At 31.3% G+C, this 19,433-nt stretch overlaps 3 protein-coding genes across 5 annotated transcripts; 2 read left to right on the top strand and 1 right to left on the bottom strand.

The window, feature by feature from the left end:
* Positions 1-2,311: 2,311 nt before the first annotated feature.
* LOC130451720 (proton channel OtopLc-like) lies at positions 2,312-14,686 on the top strand. Of its 2 annotated transcripts, XM_056790920.1 has the most exons (7): positions 2,312-2,614; positions 4,463-4,579; positions 5,363-5,586; positions 7,183-7,359; positions 9,207-9,367; positions 9,424-9,610; positions 12,327-14,686. In XM_056790920.1, the coding sequence occupies exons 1-7, from the start codon at positions 2,421-2,423 to the stop codon at positions 13,304-13,306; spliced, it is 2,040 nt and encodes a 679-aa protein (XP_056646898.1). In that variant the 5' UTR covers positions 2,312-2,420; the 3' UTR covers positions 13,307-14,686. The 2 variants fall into 2 exon arrangements, with proteins under 2 accessions (XP_056646898.1, XP_056646899.1); XM_056790921.1 differs by lacking the exon at positions 2,312-2,614 and having other exon boundaries at positions 4,555-4,594; positions 12,327-13,306.
* LOC130451725 (probable Golgi SNAP receptor complex member 2) lies at positions 4,577-16,154 on the bottom strand. Of its 2 annotated transcripts, XM_056790930.1 has the most exons (3): positions 15,892-16,113; positions 15,416-15,833; positions 4,577-8,553 (listed from the first exon to the last, which is right to left on the bottom strand). In XM_056790930.1, the coding sequence occupies exons 1-3, from the start codon at positions 16,023-16,025 to the stop codon at positions 8,350-8,352; spliced, it is 756 nt and encodes a 251-aa protein (XP_056646908.1). In that variant the 5' UTR covers positions 16,026-16,113; the 3' UTR covers positions 4,577-8,349. The 2 variants fall into 2 exon arrangements, with proteins under 2 accessions (XP_056646908.1, XP_056646909.1); XM_056790931.1 differs by lacking the exon at positions 4,577-8,553 and having other exon boundaries at positions 13,362-15,833; positions 15,892-16,154.
* Positions 16,089-19,430, top strand: LOC130451719 (mitochondrial intermediate peptidase). The gene is made up of 4 exons (XM_056790919.1): positions 16,089-17,140; positions 17,551-18,027; positions 18,093-18,540; positions 18,693-19,430. The coding sequence occupies exons 1-4, from the start codon at positions 16,441-16,443 to the stop codon at positions 19,174-19,176; spliced, it is 2,109 nt and encodes a 702-aa protein (XP_056646897.1). The 5' UTR covers positions 16,089-16,440; the 3' UTR covers positions 19,177-19,430.
* The last annotated feature ends 3 nt before the right edge of the window (positions 19,431-19,433 follow it).

The raw sequence follows: 19,433 nt of genomic DNA, 5'->3' as shown, positions 1-19,433 counted from the left end.
AGTTTCATTTCTAACACTGCACCATGCAATCGAAATATCATTTACAAACAAAATTTTTCCGCTAACATTTTAGCGTCGATGTGTCATTTATAAATAAAGAAAAAGTACTGGGGCTAAAATTTGCCTGAGAGACTCATGTTCAAGATTATTCCAGTGAATTGATACAAATTCTTTCCTGTTGTTAAATTCAGATTTAGTTTATTTTCAAAAATTCGCAAACATGAAAATGAGATTAAAAAGTACACACAACCCTGATATAGGTATTTCTCCGAAAGAAACATATGAATACCACCGTAACAGTACTTTCAAAGTTCCTCCGGTGTGTTTAATTAATATTGACAATCAGTCAAGTATTATAAAAATTGTCATAACAATTTTTACTATATAGTCAAATTAAAACTTTTCTTCCATTTATAAAATATTATCAGCTGACAGATTTTCTGATCATTTCTCTTCAACAAACTCATTCTAACCATAATTTATTCAAAAACTATTGGAATCTCTTTTATTTATTCTTCAACGAAAATTCTGAACTCGAAATATCTTCTTTCTACTCCAGTTCAGACCGGTTTTACGTAATTTTTATTGTCATTTTTTCAAATTGATTTTTTTGTTTTTATTTCTTTTTTCTCTTCTATTAGCCCCGATTTATATCCACCTCCCGAATGTGCTTCATTGCCATCATCGTTCATGTTCAATTCTCTCTTTGTAATTTACATATACAGTACTTTGGCCACGTAATACAAAACGAATCTAGATATTCTCCAAGCCAGGCAACATATTTAGAAAAAGAAATCCAGGAAGAAGAAGAGCATCCTGCCTTAAGAAATGTAGAACCTGGTTCAATAACACCTTCTCTCAACATTTTTGCATTGCTGTTGACTTAATAAAGATTGCCATGATGATCGTCAGCTCTCGCCACGGACTTAGTTCTATGCTGCTCTCTAAACGATCTTCATCTTGAATGTCCTCCATGTCACTTTCACTGCTATTGTCCTCCACTTGAATTTATGTGAAAAAGTATATTTTATTATCTTATACTGCCTTTTGCTATTGTTGAGTATCAGATATTTGTTTTGTATTGTATTTTTCCCGTTTTCTATACCATAGTGAATAGTTCGAATGATTTCTTCATCTAATTTGTTATGAAAATGTTTATCTGACAAGTGCTCTTCTTGAAAATAAAGCTCAATAATCGGCCTAAGTCCTGCGCATAATTTGTTGGTTGACGAAGATATCATGCGATTGTTGCAACAGCACGATTGCCATCATCATAAAAGCACCGATGCCGGTCGTGAATAGTGCCCCACTTTAATTGAGGATAGTAGTTTTGTGTCGAGCATTATTCGTTCGTGATGGAATATTGAAAACCGGATTTCAAGTCGATAATTTTCAGATGAATTATCAGTCTTTACTGAATTTATCCATGGCGACCTTTCTAATATATTCCAGAATTATAATAATTGTTTCCAAAATTGTATATTAAAACAGTTATTGAATTATATGTACCTGGATGTTATTTTTAATAAAGAAAGGCAAGGTGTGATTACTGTGAATCGACTAGTCTGAGCGTAGAGTATTGTTAGAAATTGGGAATGGTTGATGAAAAATAAGGAAGCTATAGTTGTAGAAGTTATACATAACTCTACTAAGATACTTGTTTTTTATTTTTCACTTGTAGAACTCATTTATTGACGTAAAAAATCACAAACTGCAATTCTTTCCTCTACGGAGTCTGACGCTCAAAAGGCTTGTGACTAAATGCAACGTCCAATGACTTCCAGTAGTTTACGTGACCTTTCTACTGAACTCTAAGCCGTCACCAAGGACACAATATTTTTGAGAGTGAGTGGACGCAGTATTTATGGACAATTAGTGGCCACCTTAGTGCTAGGGGGCAGGGGGCGCTACTATCCCCCAAATTATATATAATTTTTAATCAAAAAATTTATAAGGCAAATTGCATTAAAGTTGATTCCTTAAGCTTAAAATCTCGGTATTCATAAAAGTTTTTTATAATGCAAGTAAAGAAAATAAATTATTTAGTAACCAATATTCTTGCCGTCTCTTCTTGGTTGTTGTGCCATAACACATTTTATGACCTTCACACAACTGTGCTTCCCTCATATATCTTCACGGACTAACTGAAAAGCAGTTTAAAAATAAAACTGATCTATAAGTAACTTTGGAAGTTATTCACTCAAAGACGGCATAATCAATAATAAAATAAATAATCTCCATAATTACAAACATTCGATATAAGCGATATTTCGCACTCTTTCTAACACACATCACATGGAAGGAAGGCTGTTTAAAATTTAGGGGAGCTTAATAGTTCCATTTACAATGTTAAATATACTTAAACAATGTCTATACTGACATCAAAGTACATCTAACCGTTGTGAAAATATTAAAAAATAATGGAAGAGGTTTTGTCCAATAATATTCCTAAAGATTCATGTTCTTCTACTTTGTCACAAGAATCGTTTTACGTAAAGTTTGGGAATGGAGTAGACATAAATACAATGGAGTTGATATCGACTGAAAGAGAATATAAAAATTCTGAACCTGAAGTAAATCTTCCAAAGAAAGAAAAAGTGAAATATCCTCCTGAGTAAGTAATTTTTGAACACATAATAAATAATAATACAATTGTTTGTTATGAGAAACCAAAACTGAATTTAAAATCAGATTTAATATATTTGATTTCACAACAAGTTTACCCCAAAAGCATATGATTTCTGTTCAACTTGTCTTCTTTCCCAAAGTATATTTTTATTAGAATTCAGTCGGATCTACATTCGCTCATCACGTATGAATTGTGAAACTATTGGCTGAATTTTGAACACAAATTTTTGTACAAGTCCAATTCGGTAGTAATTTTTTCCGTAAATTTTATGATCTGCCACATTTCGCTGCAATATGTTACAATGCTTCTGAAGATCGTGTTATATATTCGTTGTTTGTTGACTTTTGATATTGTTTGGTCTCATAATATTCCATTCATTCTAGATTTCTTACCCTCTACATTTCTTTCTTTGACTGCTGTGTCGAGTGTTCTTTTTTGTGTTATTTTCATTCCTAAACTTGTATTCCTTGCAGTATTTTATTTGTTTCCCGTCCTCCAGGACGATGTCTGCTGCTGTTGCTCCGATGTATATGCATTCAGTTTTTTTCACGTATACCTCGAAATTCCATTTCTTGTACTCTTCTTCTATGAGTTTCCGAGTCATGTAACATTGTCTGCGAAGCAAAACGTGTATAGTGTAGTGTTTTCACTGAGAGTTTTCTTCTCAGATGCCTGTAGATTTTTAATAGTGTTGGCGACAGGCACAAAATTTAAAACTTTATTTCGGTTTTTTCACTTCAATTACATCGTTTAGTACTAGTTTCACTCAACTTCGATATTGAGGAGTGAGTAACAACCTTTCTTTTCCAAATTCAATCGATTCATGACCACTAGCATTAATCTCTTTGGTACAATAATTTTTCTATTCGGTATTGCCATTCGAAAATCTGTACCGAAAGGTTTTTGAGGTCGTTGAGTACGAATATAAAACTTAAAAACTACATCCTGAATTTCCAATATATCGGATTCACAAATTAAAAGTCCGCAAACATAACCTAACCTAAGCATATATTCTAAGCCTAGAAATTCCAATGCAAGATCAATCGAGACAAAGTCAGAATCAATTGAATGATGTCCTGTTTGGACTAAATTTGGAAAACTATTTGGATACATACGAATTGCATCATCAAGAATAAGTTTTCAAAGGTTGAAAATGTTGTAGCTTCGTTGATAATATGTTTATTGTTGGATATGAATTTTTCCGCTGGAATGTCACAGTATATGAAACTTGGGTACACCATTATACCCCATAAACAAAAATACAGTCGAAACAATGGACTTCTACCGAGGAAAGTGCTCCCAAGAAAGAAAAACATCGTTTTTTCGGCCTATAAGTTTAAGACCAAAGTTTTCAACGGTGTAATCTTAATTTAGAGAACTGGTAATATTTGGAACTTAAGAAAAAACGACATTTGGTGAAAAAAAGTGTTTTGATTTATCCTATTGGTTTAGAAAAATTAGCTGGATTGCGTCAGGATTTATAAGCCATATTCACTTCATCTGGCTCTCTACTCTATTCTTTTTTGTTCCTTCTCCTTAAAGAAATGGCTTAGAGGAAAGTGTTTCCAGACAAATGAAACTGTGATGACAGTGTAGTAGCTTTCTTATTGAAAAATCACTTCCCTTGAAGCTATGGTTGGTTCTATTAAATTAATAATTATCTTTGAATAATTTCTAAAGTACCTCACAATGGCTTCATTTGTTCAATCGGAGCCTAGAGTAATTTCCATGTAATTAATAAATGAAAAATTAATGTACATCTTCCTGTTGTCCATTCAGCAATAATTTTAGTATATATTTAAATGTAATCCAACTAAACTGATACACTTTTAGATTATTTTTTACTGCCCTTACGGATTACCGACATCAATGTTATTATCAACAAACGCAAAATTTTACTAGGAGACTTTCCAGAGCTGAAAAGCAAGAAGAATGGAAACAAATGGGATCGTAAGAACTTTTAATGTAATTTGTATTCATTCCATATATGTACATTCACAATCTATATAATGTATAACCTATGAACTATTTTAATGTATTGTAATGTTTTTCTTATTTATTTGAACTTTTTTCTAACGGGGGGGAGTGAATTTATACACAGTGTCTCTTACGCACTTAATTTTTTACATTTACTTTACTATTTACAATATTTTTAATAATTAACTCTTCCCTATTTCTACTTTATAATTTATTCAAATTCACCTGTTACTTTTTAGTATTTCGATCGAATTATTACAGATAAATTTAATTTGCTTATGATATCGAGATAAATGCTTTCAACATCTAAGATGAGCATTCAGATGAAATTTGTACTTGAACGTATCTACATTCGATTTTTAAGGAATTCTCCAGAATATGTGTTATAGCAATCAAAATTGAGTTTAAGTTAGTTCAGTTTAAGTATAAATAAGTCGGCAACTTATAATAAATTTCGATAAATCTAAGTAAATATTCCCTTTTCAATATTTGAGTATTTCATCACTACCACCAGCTTCCTCAACATATTTGCGTCTGTATTTCGATTCTATACGCAAATACAAACCAACAATCTTGGTATTGACTAACTCGTTTTCATTGTAGCAGCTTAATAAGTTTATCATCTAGAAACTGTTCGTGGTCAAACTAGATTAATGTTAATCAACTCACGTTCCTCATGTACATTCATGTGATTTTTATATCCTGATCAGTTATATCAAACGATTTCCATGTTACATGAAATTTTATACATTTTAGGGAAGCTTTGGCTACAGCATTATCAGCTCTTTATGGAAAACTTTTGGTAGTGATGGGGACAGCATTTCCAATGGCTGAAGTGATCTCTACGTATATCCCACCATCATTTTACGAAGCATATTATTTATATCTTTATATTGGCAGTATGTTTTTTCTACTATACATGTATATCGTATTAGCTAATAATAAACGGAGGATAAAAAAAGAAATGAAACAGGTTCCAGGTAATTTAGTTAAATTATTCAGCAAATATATATAATCATTTTTGATGTCACCTTCATCCTCCAATCACAGCACATCGGCTTATTAAGTTTTTGTTCTATTTGTGGAAACACAACTTCTGATAAATTTGACTTTATTTATCAAGAGTTCCTAATAGTTCAATAGTAGGATAGTGGGCGGCCATGGACCGTTAAGCACATAAGCCTTTTGGTAGGTCCGTCGTACCCCACTTAAAATTAGTGGTTCGATAGGTAGTCGATCGGGCGATTTGGCTTGAAACTTTTGATGTCATTAGGCTTGTTCAAGTGGTTCAACTGTGCCCGTGTGAGTGCTGGGCAGTTATTTGATAAGAGGAACTGAAGGCCCATCTATGTGCTTCTCTCATGCTAGGTGGCTCTATACATCTCTGCAGAGCCAGTCTTGCAAAGAATAGCTACCAATGGGTGCCGGGCCCATTGGTAGATTTTCCGATCCCAATCCGACGAGCGAGTCCGCTTCGTCGTTGCCGTTAGAGCTACTGTAAGTTCTCATCTAAACTCTATACTTTTCAATATATTCCGAGCAACAGCGTAAAATTTCTCAAAATAATTATTATTCATAATAACTGTGCATTTGTATCATATTGTAACATATCTGCATTGGCGATGTATATCTCAGTACCATCTGTCAAATTTTCCAATCGTATTGTTCTTATATTGACATCGCGGCTCTTCCTCCTCGGAATATATCGAAGTTGAATATATTTGGAGTTTGAATTTTATATTTTACTCTATATATATAGTTTTTGTCACGCGGTCAATTTTAATCTAAAAGTTTTTGAGCCATTTTTAATCATTCTCAAAGATATTCATATTATGACTAGTATTACTTACTTAGCTGAATTTTATATTTCACTGTAGGTATTTAGAAAAAGAAAGTAACGTTTCAGTTTTTTTGATTAGTCCTAGTTAATTCCAACCAAATATATTGCTCACATGTTTAAACTATCAAAACCACGCAAGCAAAATCGTTTCTGTTTTGGTTTCGTTCATTAACTTAAAAAACTGTTATAAAAAAATGTGTGGATTGTTCATCACCCTGTATTTCTTCAGTCGTCCGACATATTGACTATAAAAATTAACGACGTGAGATTCCACACTAGTGATTGCCAAACCTCACATACCTACACTATCCGTACTCGTTAAAGGTGAATTAACTTGAAAATGATTGGGACGACGAGTTCACAATAGTTACCTGCCATAATATTGTACCAAATGCCTCGAGAACCGTTTCTATTACAGCCTCGGAATTAAAAATTAAAATTTATCTAATTGAGAGACCTTGAAATTTCGCTACTGTCTTCTGCACAGCTACTGTATATACTTAGTTTTTCTCTCTAAACCAAAAATGGGAAAGTGTTAGAGCCCCACTATGAAAAAACACCAGTAGCTCTAGTTTTGTCAATTTTGCAAACTTGACATCTGGAATCTATCTACCGGCATTGATTATGTATGGTATGATCAACTGAATGCTCTTTATTTGAAATTTTTCCTTTCTAAAAAAATTAACATAACTAAAGTTAGTTATTGGTAATTTTCAAATAAGATCTTAAACTCCAGTAACGAACGATCACGAAGAATTTCATTCAGACGAAGATGATGACGAAGATAATGATTCCAATGATACAACTTGTTCTCATAATCGTAACCCGTACAGAAATAGGAGGATTTCGTTGTCAACCATTCATAATAAGCAGAATCATTATGGAAGTTTTTATCTTAGAATGGGTGCAGTGGGTAAGTGTTAACATTTGATCTTATTTGACTATATCAATATATAGAGGGTGTCTTATAAATAATATCAGTTTTCAATGTTCACTTTGTTTATTGAATAATCATACAAACAGAAAGTCTTGATATTAGAAGTATAACCCAACATTCAGTAAGTCCTTTGAGATCTTAGTAAAACCATTATTTGGGCTTAGAAGCAAAAAATTATGGCACTGCATTTTCAACATCTCCTTTGGATTGAATTTTTTCCCACGCAAGAATTTCGCCATGTATCTGAATATCGTAATCTGACGGAGTAAACTAGACACTAAATTCTGGATGTGGTAGGAGTTCAATACCACCAAGTCCTTCGATCTCATACCGCGTTACTTTTCCAGTTTGTGGTTTAGCATAGTCTTGTTGTAAGTGAGTCAGCTTTCGGTTAACTAAACTCTCAGATAAAACCTCATACATTCGCATCAGCTATCCACTATATATCTCGAAATTGATAGCTCGACCATCTGGAATTATTTCAAAGTACATTAAGCCTTTTTAATTCCACCAGACACCAACAAATAACAATACGTGTAATAAAACTATAACTTTTCGGCAGGGTATGGGACTCTACTCGACGTTTCGCGTGAATCTCAGTTAATTCGTGTGGCACTATTCGATCACTTTTAGAAATCCCACCTAATAATTTTAATTGGCGATGTATGATTTCTTAAGCAGGTCCAATAATCGACGACTGCTGGTACTAGGTTGGTTTTCTAGTGCTTCCCATGTAACCTTAATATCCCACGCAAGGGGATGACCTGAGCGCGAACGATCTTCAAGCGTCAAATCTCTACTATTAAAATTCGCTCATTGTGTCTAACCCTTCATTTCCACATATTTTCGTTTGTGCCACAGCTGCTGCTTCAAACTTATGCTTCCATTATCTTAACAATATACGAATTTTATATTTATCACATTCCAAACTATTATAAAATTTCTTCATATAATTAGAGACTAGTCTTAACAAGTGTCGACTTGTTTAAATTGAGTGGTATATTTCTTCTGAATAATGTTTGGGACTATTTTTATATAGGGTACAATGTACAAGTACATCCAGTTCGTATCAATGCCCACCTTAACTGGTCTTACTCCTAGCACTTTATATTCCACGCTTTCACGGCCCTTCTTGAATATTTTATGCCAACGAAACACTTGTGCACGCAGCTAGAAGATATATTTATAGTTAGAACAGGTTTACCATAGTATAAAATTTTCGTTGTTCCAGGGTAACCATAAGCACAGCAAAAAAATGAGTCTCATTACTCAACTATCAGACCTTGTATATTGCATTATCTAACGTTTGATACAATCCATTCTTTGTTTGTTTTTTTAATTTTTTAGTTTAATGTTTTATTTTTGTCCAGTTTTCTTATTCTCTTTTGTCGTTTTACTAGGTTTACCTTTTCTAGTATTTTTATTTCTTTAACCTGCTCTATAAAATAAGTAATTTCTACGCAGATACCCAGTGTCAACTAAGTTGGAATTTCTGAAACCGTTCGTCATATTCTTACTAAACACACTGTAGTGGTAGTGTAAACAGTGTGTTCAGTATTCAAATATAAAAATTAACACTATAGATTTTTGATATTTTTGACGTTAAATAGTTAATAAATAGTATATTTAGCTACTTTTGAGGTTAAATACAGATCAACAGGATTTTTTGGGTCATTATTGTAATATTATAATTTTTAGGTACATAAGTTTCTATTGAGTATTTTCTTTTAATTTTTTTAAAACAGTTTAACTTAAATGATTTAACTCAGTCTATGTCACTAGGATAAATTCTAGATCACTATTCAAACGATATGTTTTTGTAGCTTTTGGAATAGGAAGTATGATATATTCTGGCTTGGAATTTGGTCAATACTTTGAGTTAGAAATCGATACAAAATGCCATAACGTTTTACTGGCTCTTACTCCTGCAACTAGAATGGCATTCATCTTCATACAAATGTATTTTATATTCTTGAACAATGAGGTAATATTACACAACATTCGTGGTGGACGTACAGGAATTTAATCTTTTTATTTTAGCAAATTAGTGTTTACAAACAAAAATTAGCTGCAAGATTCGGTTTAATGCATATGATTGGTACTAATTTGTCTGTTTGGTTGAACGTGTTAGTGCAAGAAACAAAACATGAAATTTTAACATTTTATAATCCTGAAAATAATACTTTGAAAATATCACATCGTATCCCTTATAAAAACAGCGTCTTAGGTGAGTTTTTGTTACATTTGAAGAAAACTTCTTATCAAATATAACTTTAAATGATTGAAATAGTAGGTACACAATTTTTAGAAATGATGGTGACATTTCAGCATTATTCGGTGTTTCCCAGAGGCGTAATATTTCATAAAAGGTCCAAACAAATCTTATATAATAACATAATCGTACACTACCTCCGCCCTTATCAGCATGAGCTGAATCCAATTGAGCTGATATGGGCTCATGTAAAAAATCAATTGGCAAGAGAGAACATTTAAATGGCTGAGGTCATAGGTCTACTAGCTAAAGCAATACAAAGTATCACACCTGAGTCATGAGAAAATTAGACATACTATAAAAGAAGAATACAAAATGTGGAATCAAGATACCATAAAGGATGTTGATGTTTTATAGATTGAGCCATTAATTATCAACGTGAATACTTGACTCACAACGTTTATTGAGAGACTATTGAAATGTAGAGGTGATTTTGAAAGAATTTATATTGATATAATATTCAGGAATTTAAAAACTACAATTTCAGAATGAAATCACAGTTAATATAATATAAATTATATTCTAATGACTGAAATCAAATAATACTACAGAACCATTCTTTCAATCTAGAATTTGATATTTTACATTTAGAAAATAATCGTCAAAAAATAAATCTTGTGAGACCCGTTGAAATAAATTCAAATAAATATAAATAGAAATTCTACATGTTTAAATTTACTGTACTAGAATGAATACCACGAGGAACAATCTCTCGGAGTTACAAATACTGGCTTGCTTATGTGCAGCTGGGGCCATGAAATTCTATCCAATAGCTGCACTAGAAGTGAGTCCAAATCTCTCACCTGACCGCTTAGTTCTAGAAAGCGAGTCAGAAAAAATACCACTTAGAATATTCAGAGATGGAGTCATAAAAAAACAGTCCCTAAATAATGGCCAAACCTGGGACATACCTCAGGAAAATGCATCGAAAAAGTTTAGCTTTGAGAAAAGAAAATTTACCTCAAAACTAAGCTGTAGAAGTAAATGGGATCATAACACCATACAAGGAATGAAGAGAAATACCAAATACTATGATATGATATGATACTACTCTTCAAAATTATTTTACCGATGTTATAATATCAACTTTTCAACGTATTCCAAATGAAGCAGTGGAATTTGGACTGAATAGTTTATATGTTGTAATAGATAACCGCAGCCCATGTACCTACGATCCAATACAAATTACAAACAAATACAAACTGTAGTCTTAGAAGTGGTCGCTAAAAATACATCGCAGGAAGTACAAACATCTACATCCTGACACTGTGAGTCATAGTTTTATAACAACTCTCGAATATATCTACAAATAATTTATAATGATACGCAAAATCCTCAAAGTTATATGCTACAGGGAGTTTCGGAAACTATAATCGGGTTAAATCGATCTTGATGAATGTTCGGAAAGTAATCCAGATCAAGTTCATTAGTGTTCGGAACTGAAACAATTAATTGGGACACGAGACATAAGAGAATCCGAGACACAAAAGAATCAGTTATACACAAATATAGCAGAGGGTGAATAAAATTATCTGGCGGTCTGATTCGTTTGTTTTTGTTTTTGTTTTTTGAATTTTTAAAATTAACAATTCCCTTATCTATGATTAATTATTATGGACAGCGTAATTGACGGGATACTAATCTTGCGATTTTTGTACTTTTTTTTGGATTTTTGACATAAAAATAGCTTATTGGCATAAGAATTTGTGTGTCTGTGATAATAAATCGCTGATAACTGTTCGATTATAATTATTAAAACTGAAAACCGAAAATTTATTACACCACTGAATTAAGGGTTAGAGAAACAGAAAAAATAAAACGTTATGAATAAAGGCATGAAACCTAAGTTGTAGAAATAAAAGGTTTTTCTAGGTCGAGTTTTGAGTTTCCACCGAATCGGTGTTCGAAACTCTAATAAAAATTTCGTTTTGGTTACTTTCCAAAAAGCATTTACTATGTAATTCTTTCTCTGAAATAATTATTAATTTTGGGGAACCACTCTGGATGTATTATGAAACACAAAATGATGAAATATCTAGAGAATTTGCAAATAAAAAGTAATGACAGCGCTCTCACTATAGATTTTCTCGACTTAATCATTTCAATAGTTAAATAAACATGAAATCAAATAAGTTGAGACAATAACATCGAAATCGGTTATAATCTATAAATTATATTTTCAAATACTTACAATTGTTCAGAATGAGATTTCATCCAAATAGTTCTTTTTGTTCAGTTTGTGAAGCTGAATAAATTTCAGGTAATAAGCCCAAACCTCAAACTGAAATTGCCAGGGGCCAAAACTTATTTTTCTCCTGAACTAATTTTGCACACTGATTACAAAGTATTTTTTTGTTTCTTCTTATAGTTTAGCTTGTAAGTATTATGCGAACAGATTTCCTCTTTCTAGATAACCACAATCACTTGGTTTTCAATAGAAGACCATACACTAGTTTCCGCATAACTCTATGATTCAAAGTCAGGGATTCATTTGAATATTTTTAAATGTCTACCGAATTATATGTCCGTTTTAACTTATTTAACAAAGGTGGGTTGTTCTTGGATATCGAGGGTAATTGAAGAAGATATTAAATTGACAAGAAAAATTCATTCATATCAATGTTTTAACTTCCATGATACCCATCCTCTAGATTTGTCATTTTTGTTTCAGGCCATGGTCATCATTTTGACCACCGAACGGAGAATATTTCCCATCATATATCTACAAGGGGTTTAAAAGGCCCTCATCATTTATATGAATGCAGAAGAACAAACATAATAGGATCTTTAGTCCAAGACGCCGCACCATTTTTATTTCCTTGTACCATAGAATACAGCCTTATATGCGCAGCTATCCTCTATGTTATGTGGAAAAGTATATCGAAACTTCCACCTGTCGGTTCATCAGCTGCAAAATTCAAATTAGCAGAAATGAATAAAGTGAAAAGAAGCCCACATCTTTATTCGGTGGATTGCGCCAGAGCTCACAAAGGATTATTTGTAGGGATTCTATTACTTGTTCTCACTATTATTTCATTGATATTATTCTTTGTGCTAATATCGCGAGTTGAGTTTATAGGATTAGCTGTAATAGAAGTAAATATTTGTGAGCTTACGTTGTATGCATTGACAACATTGGCATCTATTATAGGAATGTGGCAGATGAGAAATTTAAAATATAATTTAAGTAAAAATTTACATTTAGATAACATACTTTTAGTAGGTGCCCAGACTGGCATGTTTATCTACAGTACGTTCACTATAATAGGAGGACAATTCACTATACAGAAAACTACTGTATTAGTATTAATAACGGCTTTGAGTTCTCTATTACAAACGACATGTCAAACAATTTTTATCCTAGATGCTTCTAGAAGAACGTGCTATACTCCTGAACAAATGAAAAAGAAACCAGGAAGGCAAATCGTCACATTTCTTCTTATTACAAATTTGGCTATGTGGGCAATTAATACTTTGGAAAAATCTAGAGCGGAATCCCATCCGATCCAATTGCACTTTTATGGTTTATGGGCTTGGACCATTATCACACACGTTTCTATGCCGTTAGCTATATTTTATAGATTTCATTCGACTGTGTGTCTTTGTGAAATTTGGAAAAGGACCTATAAAATGAAACCTGCTTATCTATAATGTGTAATAAACGCAAAAAAATTTAGCAATGTCGCATACTATTTGCTGCAAATTATGTTTTCATAATTTTTATTTAAATTTTATACTTATTATAGGCATCCACAATAATTGTCAATAGCTCATGTTCATTTGACTCAGTTCGAGTCAAATATAAAATAGTATATTTGTAGTTTCTTCTTTTTCTATATTAAAATTTATTCCTTGAACTTATCTGGAAAATTTATTAGAAGAAACTTCATCAATACCTTGAACATTTCTACAAGTTCTTCCACAATTTTAGGAAAACTTTTTTATTCGACTCGGGGACTTGGAAATATCTCTTTTGCTTTTCCAATATATTACCACTGGAAGTTCATGAAAAGAACGAAATAAAAACTGCATTTAAATTTTCCAACCAAATTCAGTCAATTGTAATCAAATATGTGTGTGGTGTCTTTATGGAACACAACATCCATTATATTGACAAACTAGGTTCGCTTCTATTCATTTTTTTCCTGTAATCTACTCCTTAATCGCATAGTAATTCCAATCCAATATATATTGAAACATGACTTCATTTTATTGTGTTTTAACAAAGTACCGCAAATATTTATATGATTAGTTAAAAGTTACTCTATCGGTATTACTGGATATTTCGCCACAAACACCATTTACTGTGAAAATTGGAGAAAACTTTTTAGATTCCTATTATTTATAAAACAAGTTTGTTTATTTAATATTAGTATTATTTTAGTATTAAACTTATAAATTAAAATTGATACTAATAGACTTCTATATGTACTAAACTAGTTAGAAGTTATGAATGTTTTGAGTCAGAGTAAATAAGCTGTATTTGGATTTCATGTTATTAGGTACTGCTGACATTCGCTAGGTTGCTAGTTAGAAATCGTTTTAGTATTAGATAATGAATTACAGCAGAACAAGAGTTAAGTTACCAGGAAAGCTATGAACAATATCATATACCTATTACAAACTTGTTAGTTGTCTGAATAAATACATTAAAATTATAGTTTTAAAAAAATCTGAAGTCACTTCCATAAAGATGAGAACTAAATAATAAATTCCAAAGTTATTTCTATAAGCTTAAAGTGAGACTATTAATTACAAAAATTATGTCAAAAAGATAGTTGACTTTCAACATTTTTTTGAAAACTATAATTTTATGTTCATTATTTTGGATAAAAATACAGATAGAAATTGAAGAAAATAGTTTATGTCAATAAACAATATAAATAAAAAGTAAGGGGTCTTTTCTAAAATAAAAAAGAATTAAATAGAATAGTTGTAATTTTGATGCCTTATGAACAATGAAAGCCATTCAAAATAAAATTTCATTTTAATCAAAACCTAAATAGATCGTTCCATTTGGAATAAATAAAATTGAAATTTTTTATTTTTAATCTTAAGGTGCAGTTTAATACACGTTTCAAATTGTAGAAAGAAAAACAAAAATCCCATTTTTGCTTCTACTCTGTTCCTTTAGAATATTAACCAATCAAAAAAGAAATTTAAGTTCATCGATAAATCTATAATGAGAGCTTTTATTTTACAGAGTACTATTTGAAGTACTTATTACTTTTTTAAACACATAACCATAAGCTACATTTTTCTTTGCTCTCAAAAATTAATGAAAATAAAATTTAATGTGACATAATTTAATTATTACTGTTTATGAAAATCATTTTGTGTCTCTGTTACACCAAAAAAAAATGTTCATTATAATGTCATGTAAATTTCGTTTAATTTCAGCATTAATATTTTCTCAAAATGTTCTCTAAATATTTGATCAATAATACTAAGTGATCATGCCAAATTTAAGTAAAATCACATTAACAAATTTGAACTGATGATGAACAATTTCAAAAATTTTATTTCTAGTGCACAAGTAGCAACTTTGAACAAAGGTAAGTTTACTTGAATTGGCTTATTTTGGTCAAAGGATTGTAGTAGGCTTTTATAAACACATATATATGTTTCACAGTAAATATACCAACAAAAAAGTGGAATTGAATTATATTTTTATGATCAGGTAAAATAAATAATGACTAAAATAATTACTGATAAAGTAATAACGATTCCCAAAATCAGTATCACTTTATCTTCCCTTACTCTTTTTTCTATCAATCTCATTGTATGATTACTAAGACCCAGAGTATTTGCCATATCCATTATTTTTCTTTGAGCTCCTTTCAATGTAACTCTCTGTGATCTTAACATTTCTAATGTATTACTTCCAGTGTAAATCATTTCATCTATCCCTCGATGAGAATTTTGTAAAGAATTTTGATGCTGTACTGCATAATCTATATTGATGGCAGTTACTTCTGGATTGGGTGCAAACCTTCTATTTAATAATTGTTCTCTTTCACTAGCAGCTGCCTCTCTTCGAGCTCTTTTTTGTTGGGCCGCTAATAGACCAGCTTGTAAATGCTTGCTATCATATTTTAATTGATCACATCTCATTTTAACATTTTGTCGTTGGTCAAAAGGTAGTTTTAACACATATAAATCCAATTTACTACAATTACTGTAACAAACCACATGTTAATTACTTGTAATTTAAAAAAACATATGGAAAATATTACCTATTTATAACATCAAGATTTTGTTGTATATCAGTTTCTATTTCTATGGCATTTTTAACGTTACCTTCTAGCAATTGAAAACTGGCCTGAGTCTGTTGAATTAATTTGTTGGTTTGATTGTATAAAGAATCCATTATTCAATATCATTTCCCTTTTCACTGATTTTAAATAATGATTTGTCAAACATCTGTCATCCAGACGTTTAAAATATATTTCAGTAAATACATATTCAGGTTACTTCTTTTCTTACGATATATTTGTGGGCCTCATGTAGTTGTCAAACAAGTGAGGTTGGTATCGTCAAATATAAAAAAACCCAAATTTAATTCTAAATGATCGAAGTTTTATATTTATAACAAAGCATACTATTAATGTTAAGAAAATTGAGTTTACATTTTGAACAATTGCATGCTTTTTACTTTAAGGAAATTCACTCAATATAAATTTGACATTTATAATGTGAAATATATAAAAACAAAAAAGTGAGGTTATGTAAATTTTGTATCATAAATAATTATGTTTAAATAAGTGTTCTACAAAATATGCACAATGAATTCTTTAAAATGGCAAAAAAACATGAAATGTATTATCAATATGGGGTATCAACAGAATTTTGGAGTTTCTATTTGGTCCCCTTTAGCTGAGGCATTCAATTCAAGACCTTCCTATAAATTTAACTATCAAAAGCATAATGTTGGCTTATTTGGTGTTCCTGAATTAACTTCTGCTGAAGGTTTTAATATTGTGGAAGAAATCTGCATCAGAAAAACAGATAGGCTGATAGAAGAAGCGCTAAGTAATCATAGACATAGGAAAATGGTTGAAATTTTTGATGATATGTCTGATTCTTTGTGCAAAGTTGCTGATTTGGCAGAATTTATTAGATTGGCTCATCCTGACCAAACCTACAGAATAGCAGCTGAGAATGCTTGTTGTGGAGTAAGTGGTGTTGTAGAGAAGTTGAATACAAATGTTTATTTATATAACGCTTTAAAAAAAGCTGTTATCTCAGATATTGAAAATACTAGTTCAGATAAACATGTGGGAAAACTTTTTTTAATTGATTTCGAGCAATGTGGAATACATTTGCCAGAAAAAGAAAGGAATAAAGTTGTCTTTTTAACTGACCATATTCTTAGCTTAGGCCAAGAATTTGTAGCAAATTCTACTAGACCTAGAATGGTGAAAAAGTCTGTATTGCCTCACAACCTTAGAAATATTTTGGCAAGTGATGGTGATTCTATTTTAGGTAAGTTCAATACACCTTAAAAATTAATAATTATGATATATTTATTCTAAAAAAATATGTCTGGTTGAAATTGGAAATTTCAAGTTATTTAAGATATATCACTCAATATTCAAAACTAAATAATTTTTTAATGTCCTGACTATAGTAGAGAATGCAATGAAAACTTCAAACTGCTGATTTGTGTGATTTGTCTCCTATTAATTTAATTTTTTTTATTCTTCTACACAAAGTAGTACAACTGAATAGTAATTTTTTATTTTCTCTTGAACTTCTTTTACTATAAACATTATAGTGAGACATGCAAATGCTCATATGCATTGGACATCATGGGATGGTAGTCAGGCTAGGACAACAACCTTTTAATATTGACATTAATTTTACTATATAACCCATGGTGCCATTTGTTTTAGTATCTGGTTTGTGCACTGATTCAACTGATCCCACTGCTAGAGAAATGGCTTATAGAATATTTCTACATCCTGATGAACATCAGGATCAAACTTTGAATGCACTGTTGACTGCAAGACATGAATTGGCAAATACATGTGGATTTGAAACATATGCTCACCGCGCCTTAAGAGGTTCCATTTCAGAATGTCCAAACCAAGTAATGGAGTTTCTCAATAAGCTTTCTCAAGATATATGGCAAAAAACCCAAATAGATTTTAATATTATGAATCAGATGAAATCCATTGAAAATCCTCAAATAGGGCCTTTAATGTCTTGGGATGTACCTTATTTCACACAGAAAGCTAAAAAAGATTGGTTTCGAATTTCAATGAAAGAATATTCTCCATATTTCTCTCTGGGGGCTTGTATGGATGGATTGAATAATTTATTTTCAGCATTGTTTGGAGTACAGCTAGTTAATTCAGATCTGTCCCCTGGTATGTATTTTTGAAGTACATAAATATGATAAATTTATTATTAATTTTACTTGTATTAATTTAAGGGGAGTCTTGGTCACCAGACATATATAAATTATCAGTAATACATGAAACAGAGGGTTTCCTTGGTTTCATTTATTGTGATTTTTATGAACGTACTGGAAAACCGAATCAAGACTGTCATTTCACTATTAGAGGTGGTAGACAACTAAATGGTGATTATCAACAGCCAATTGTGGTACTTATGTTAAACTTGCCAACACCTCGTTGGTCAAGTCCCTCATTATTAAGTCCAACCATGGTGGATAATTTATTTCATGAAATGGGTCATGCAATGCATTCTATGTTAGCTAGAACTAAATATCAACATGTTAGTGGGACTAGATGTAGTACTGATTTTGCTGAGGTACCTTCTATCTTAATGGAATATTTTGCTTCTGATCATAGAGTTCTTCAAACATTTGCTAGACATTTTCAAACACAAAAACCAATGTCAGAAGATATGTTACAAAGGTAAATGATTACACTTTATACTGGTGGTGTAACAGTAATTTATTCTGCTTTCAGACATACATTTACATTTTTATAGTCTAATTGTACTAATATACTTCTGGTTGTAGCCATTGTATCAAGTTATTTAATATGAATAAAAAAATTTGTTGTAGATTATGTGCTTCTAAACGTTTATTTACTGCCAGTGAGACTCAGTTACAAGTATTCTATGCTGCAATTGATCAAAAATACCACAGTAAGCATCCCTTGGAAGGTTCCACCACTGAAGTATTGGCCGAGACTCAAAAAGACTTTTATTGTTTACCATATATAACAAATACAGCTTGGCAGTTACGATTTAGCCATCTTGTGGGTTATGGTGCAAAGTATTACTCATACTTAGTGTCTAGGGCTTTAGCCTACTCTATCTGGAAGAAATATTTTGAAGCTGATCCTTTCAGCAGAACAAATGGAGAAAAATATAGAGAAGAATGTCTCAGCCATGGAGGAGGTAAACATCCAAGAGATTTAGTAACAGAATATTTACAAGTAGTTCCCAATCCAGAAGTTCTATCAAAGTCTTTAACAAATGAAATAGAATTCCATCAAAGCCAAGTTAATATAGTTTTAAAGAAGCGAAAATTACTGCCAAATTAATTGTAATTTCAAAATTTCCTTTTGTACAAATTGTAAATATATACTCTTTTTGGTTCTTGCGTTTTTCTTCAATATAGCTCAGGTGAGTTTTAGTCACTTTCACCTTCAGCATGATTTGTCTGTTACTATACTGTATGTATGTATTTCAAGTTAATCATGCGCAAAAAAGTGGAAAAGATTTTATTATTGTTATATCTACCTAACTCTCTCTGCTTATTTATTTCTTTTTCTGAAAACATTACCGGGTGGTTGATAGA

The sequence above is a fragment of the Diorhabda sublineata genome, chromosome X (assembly GCF_026230105.1).
Source record: "Diorhabda sublineata isolate icDioSubl1.1 chromosome X, icDioSubl1.1, whole genome shotgun sequence".
Lineage (NCBI taxonomy): Eukaryota > Metazoa > Arthropoda > Insecta > Coleoptera > Chrysomelidae > Diorhabda > Diorhabda sublineata.
This window is presented reverse-complemented; position numbering and strand designations above follow the sequence as displayed.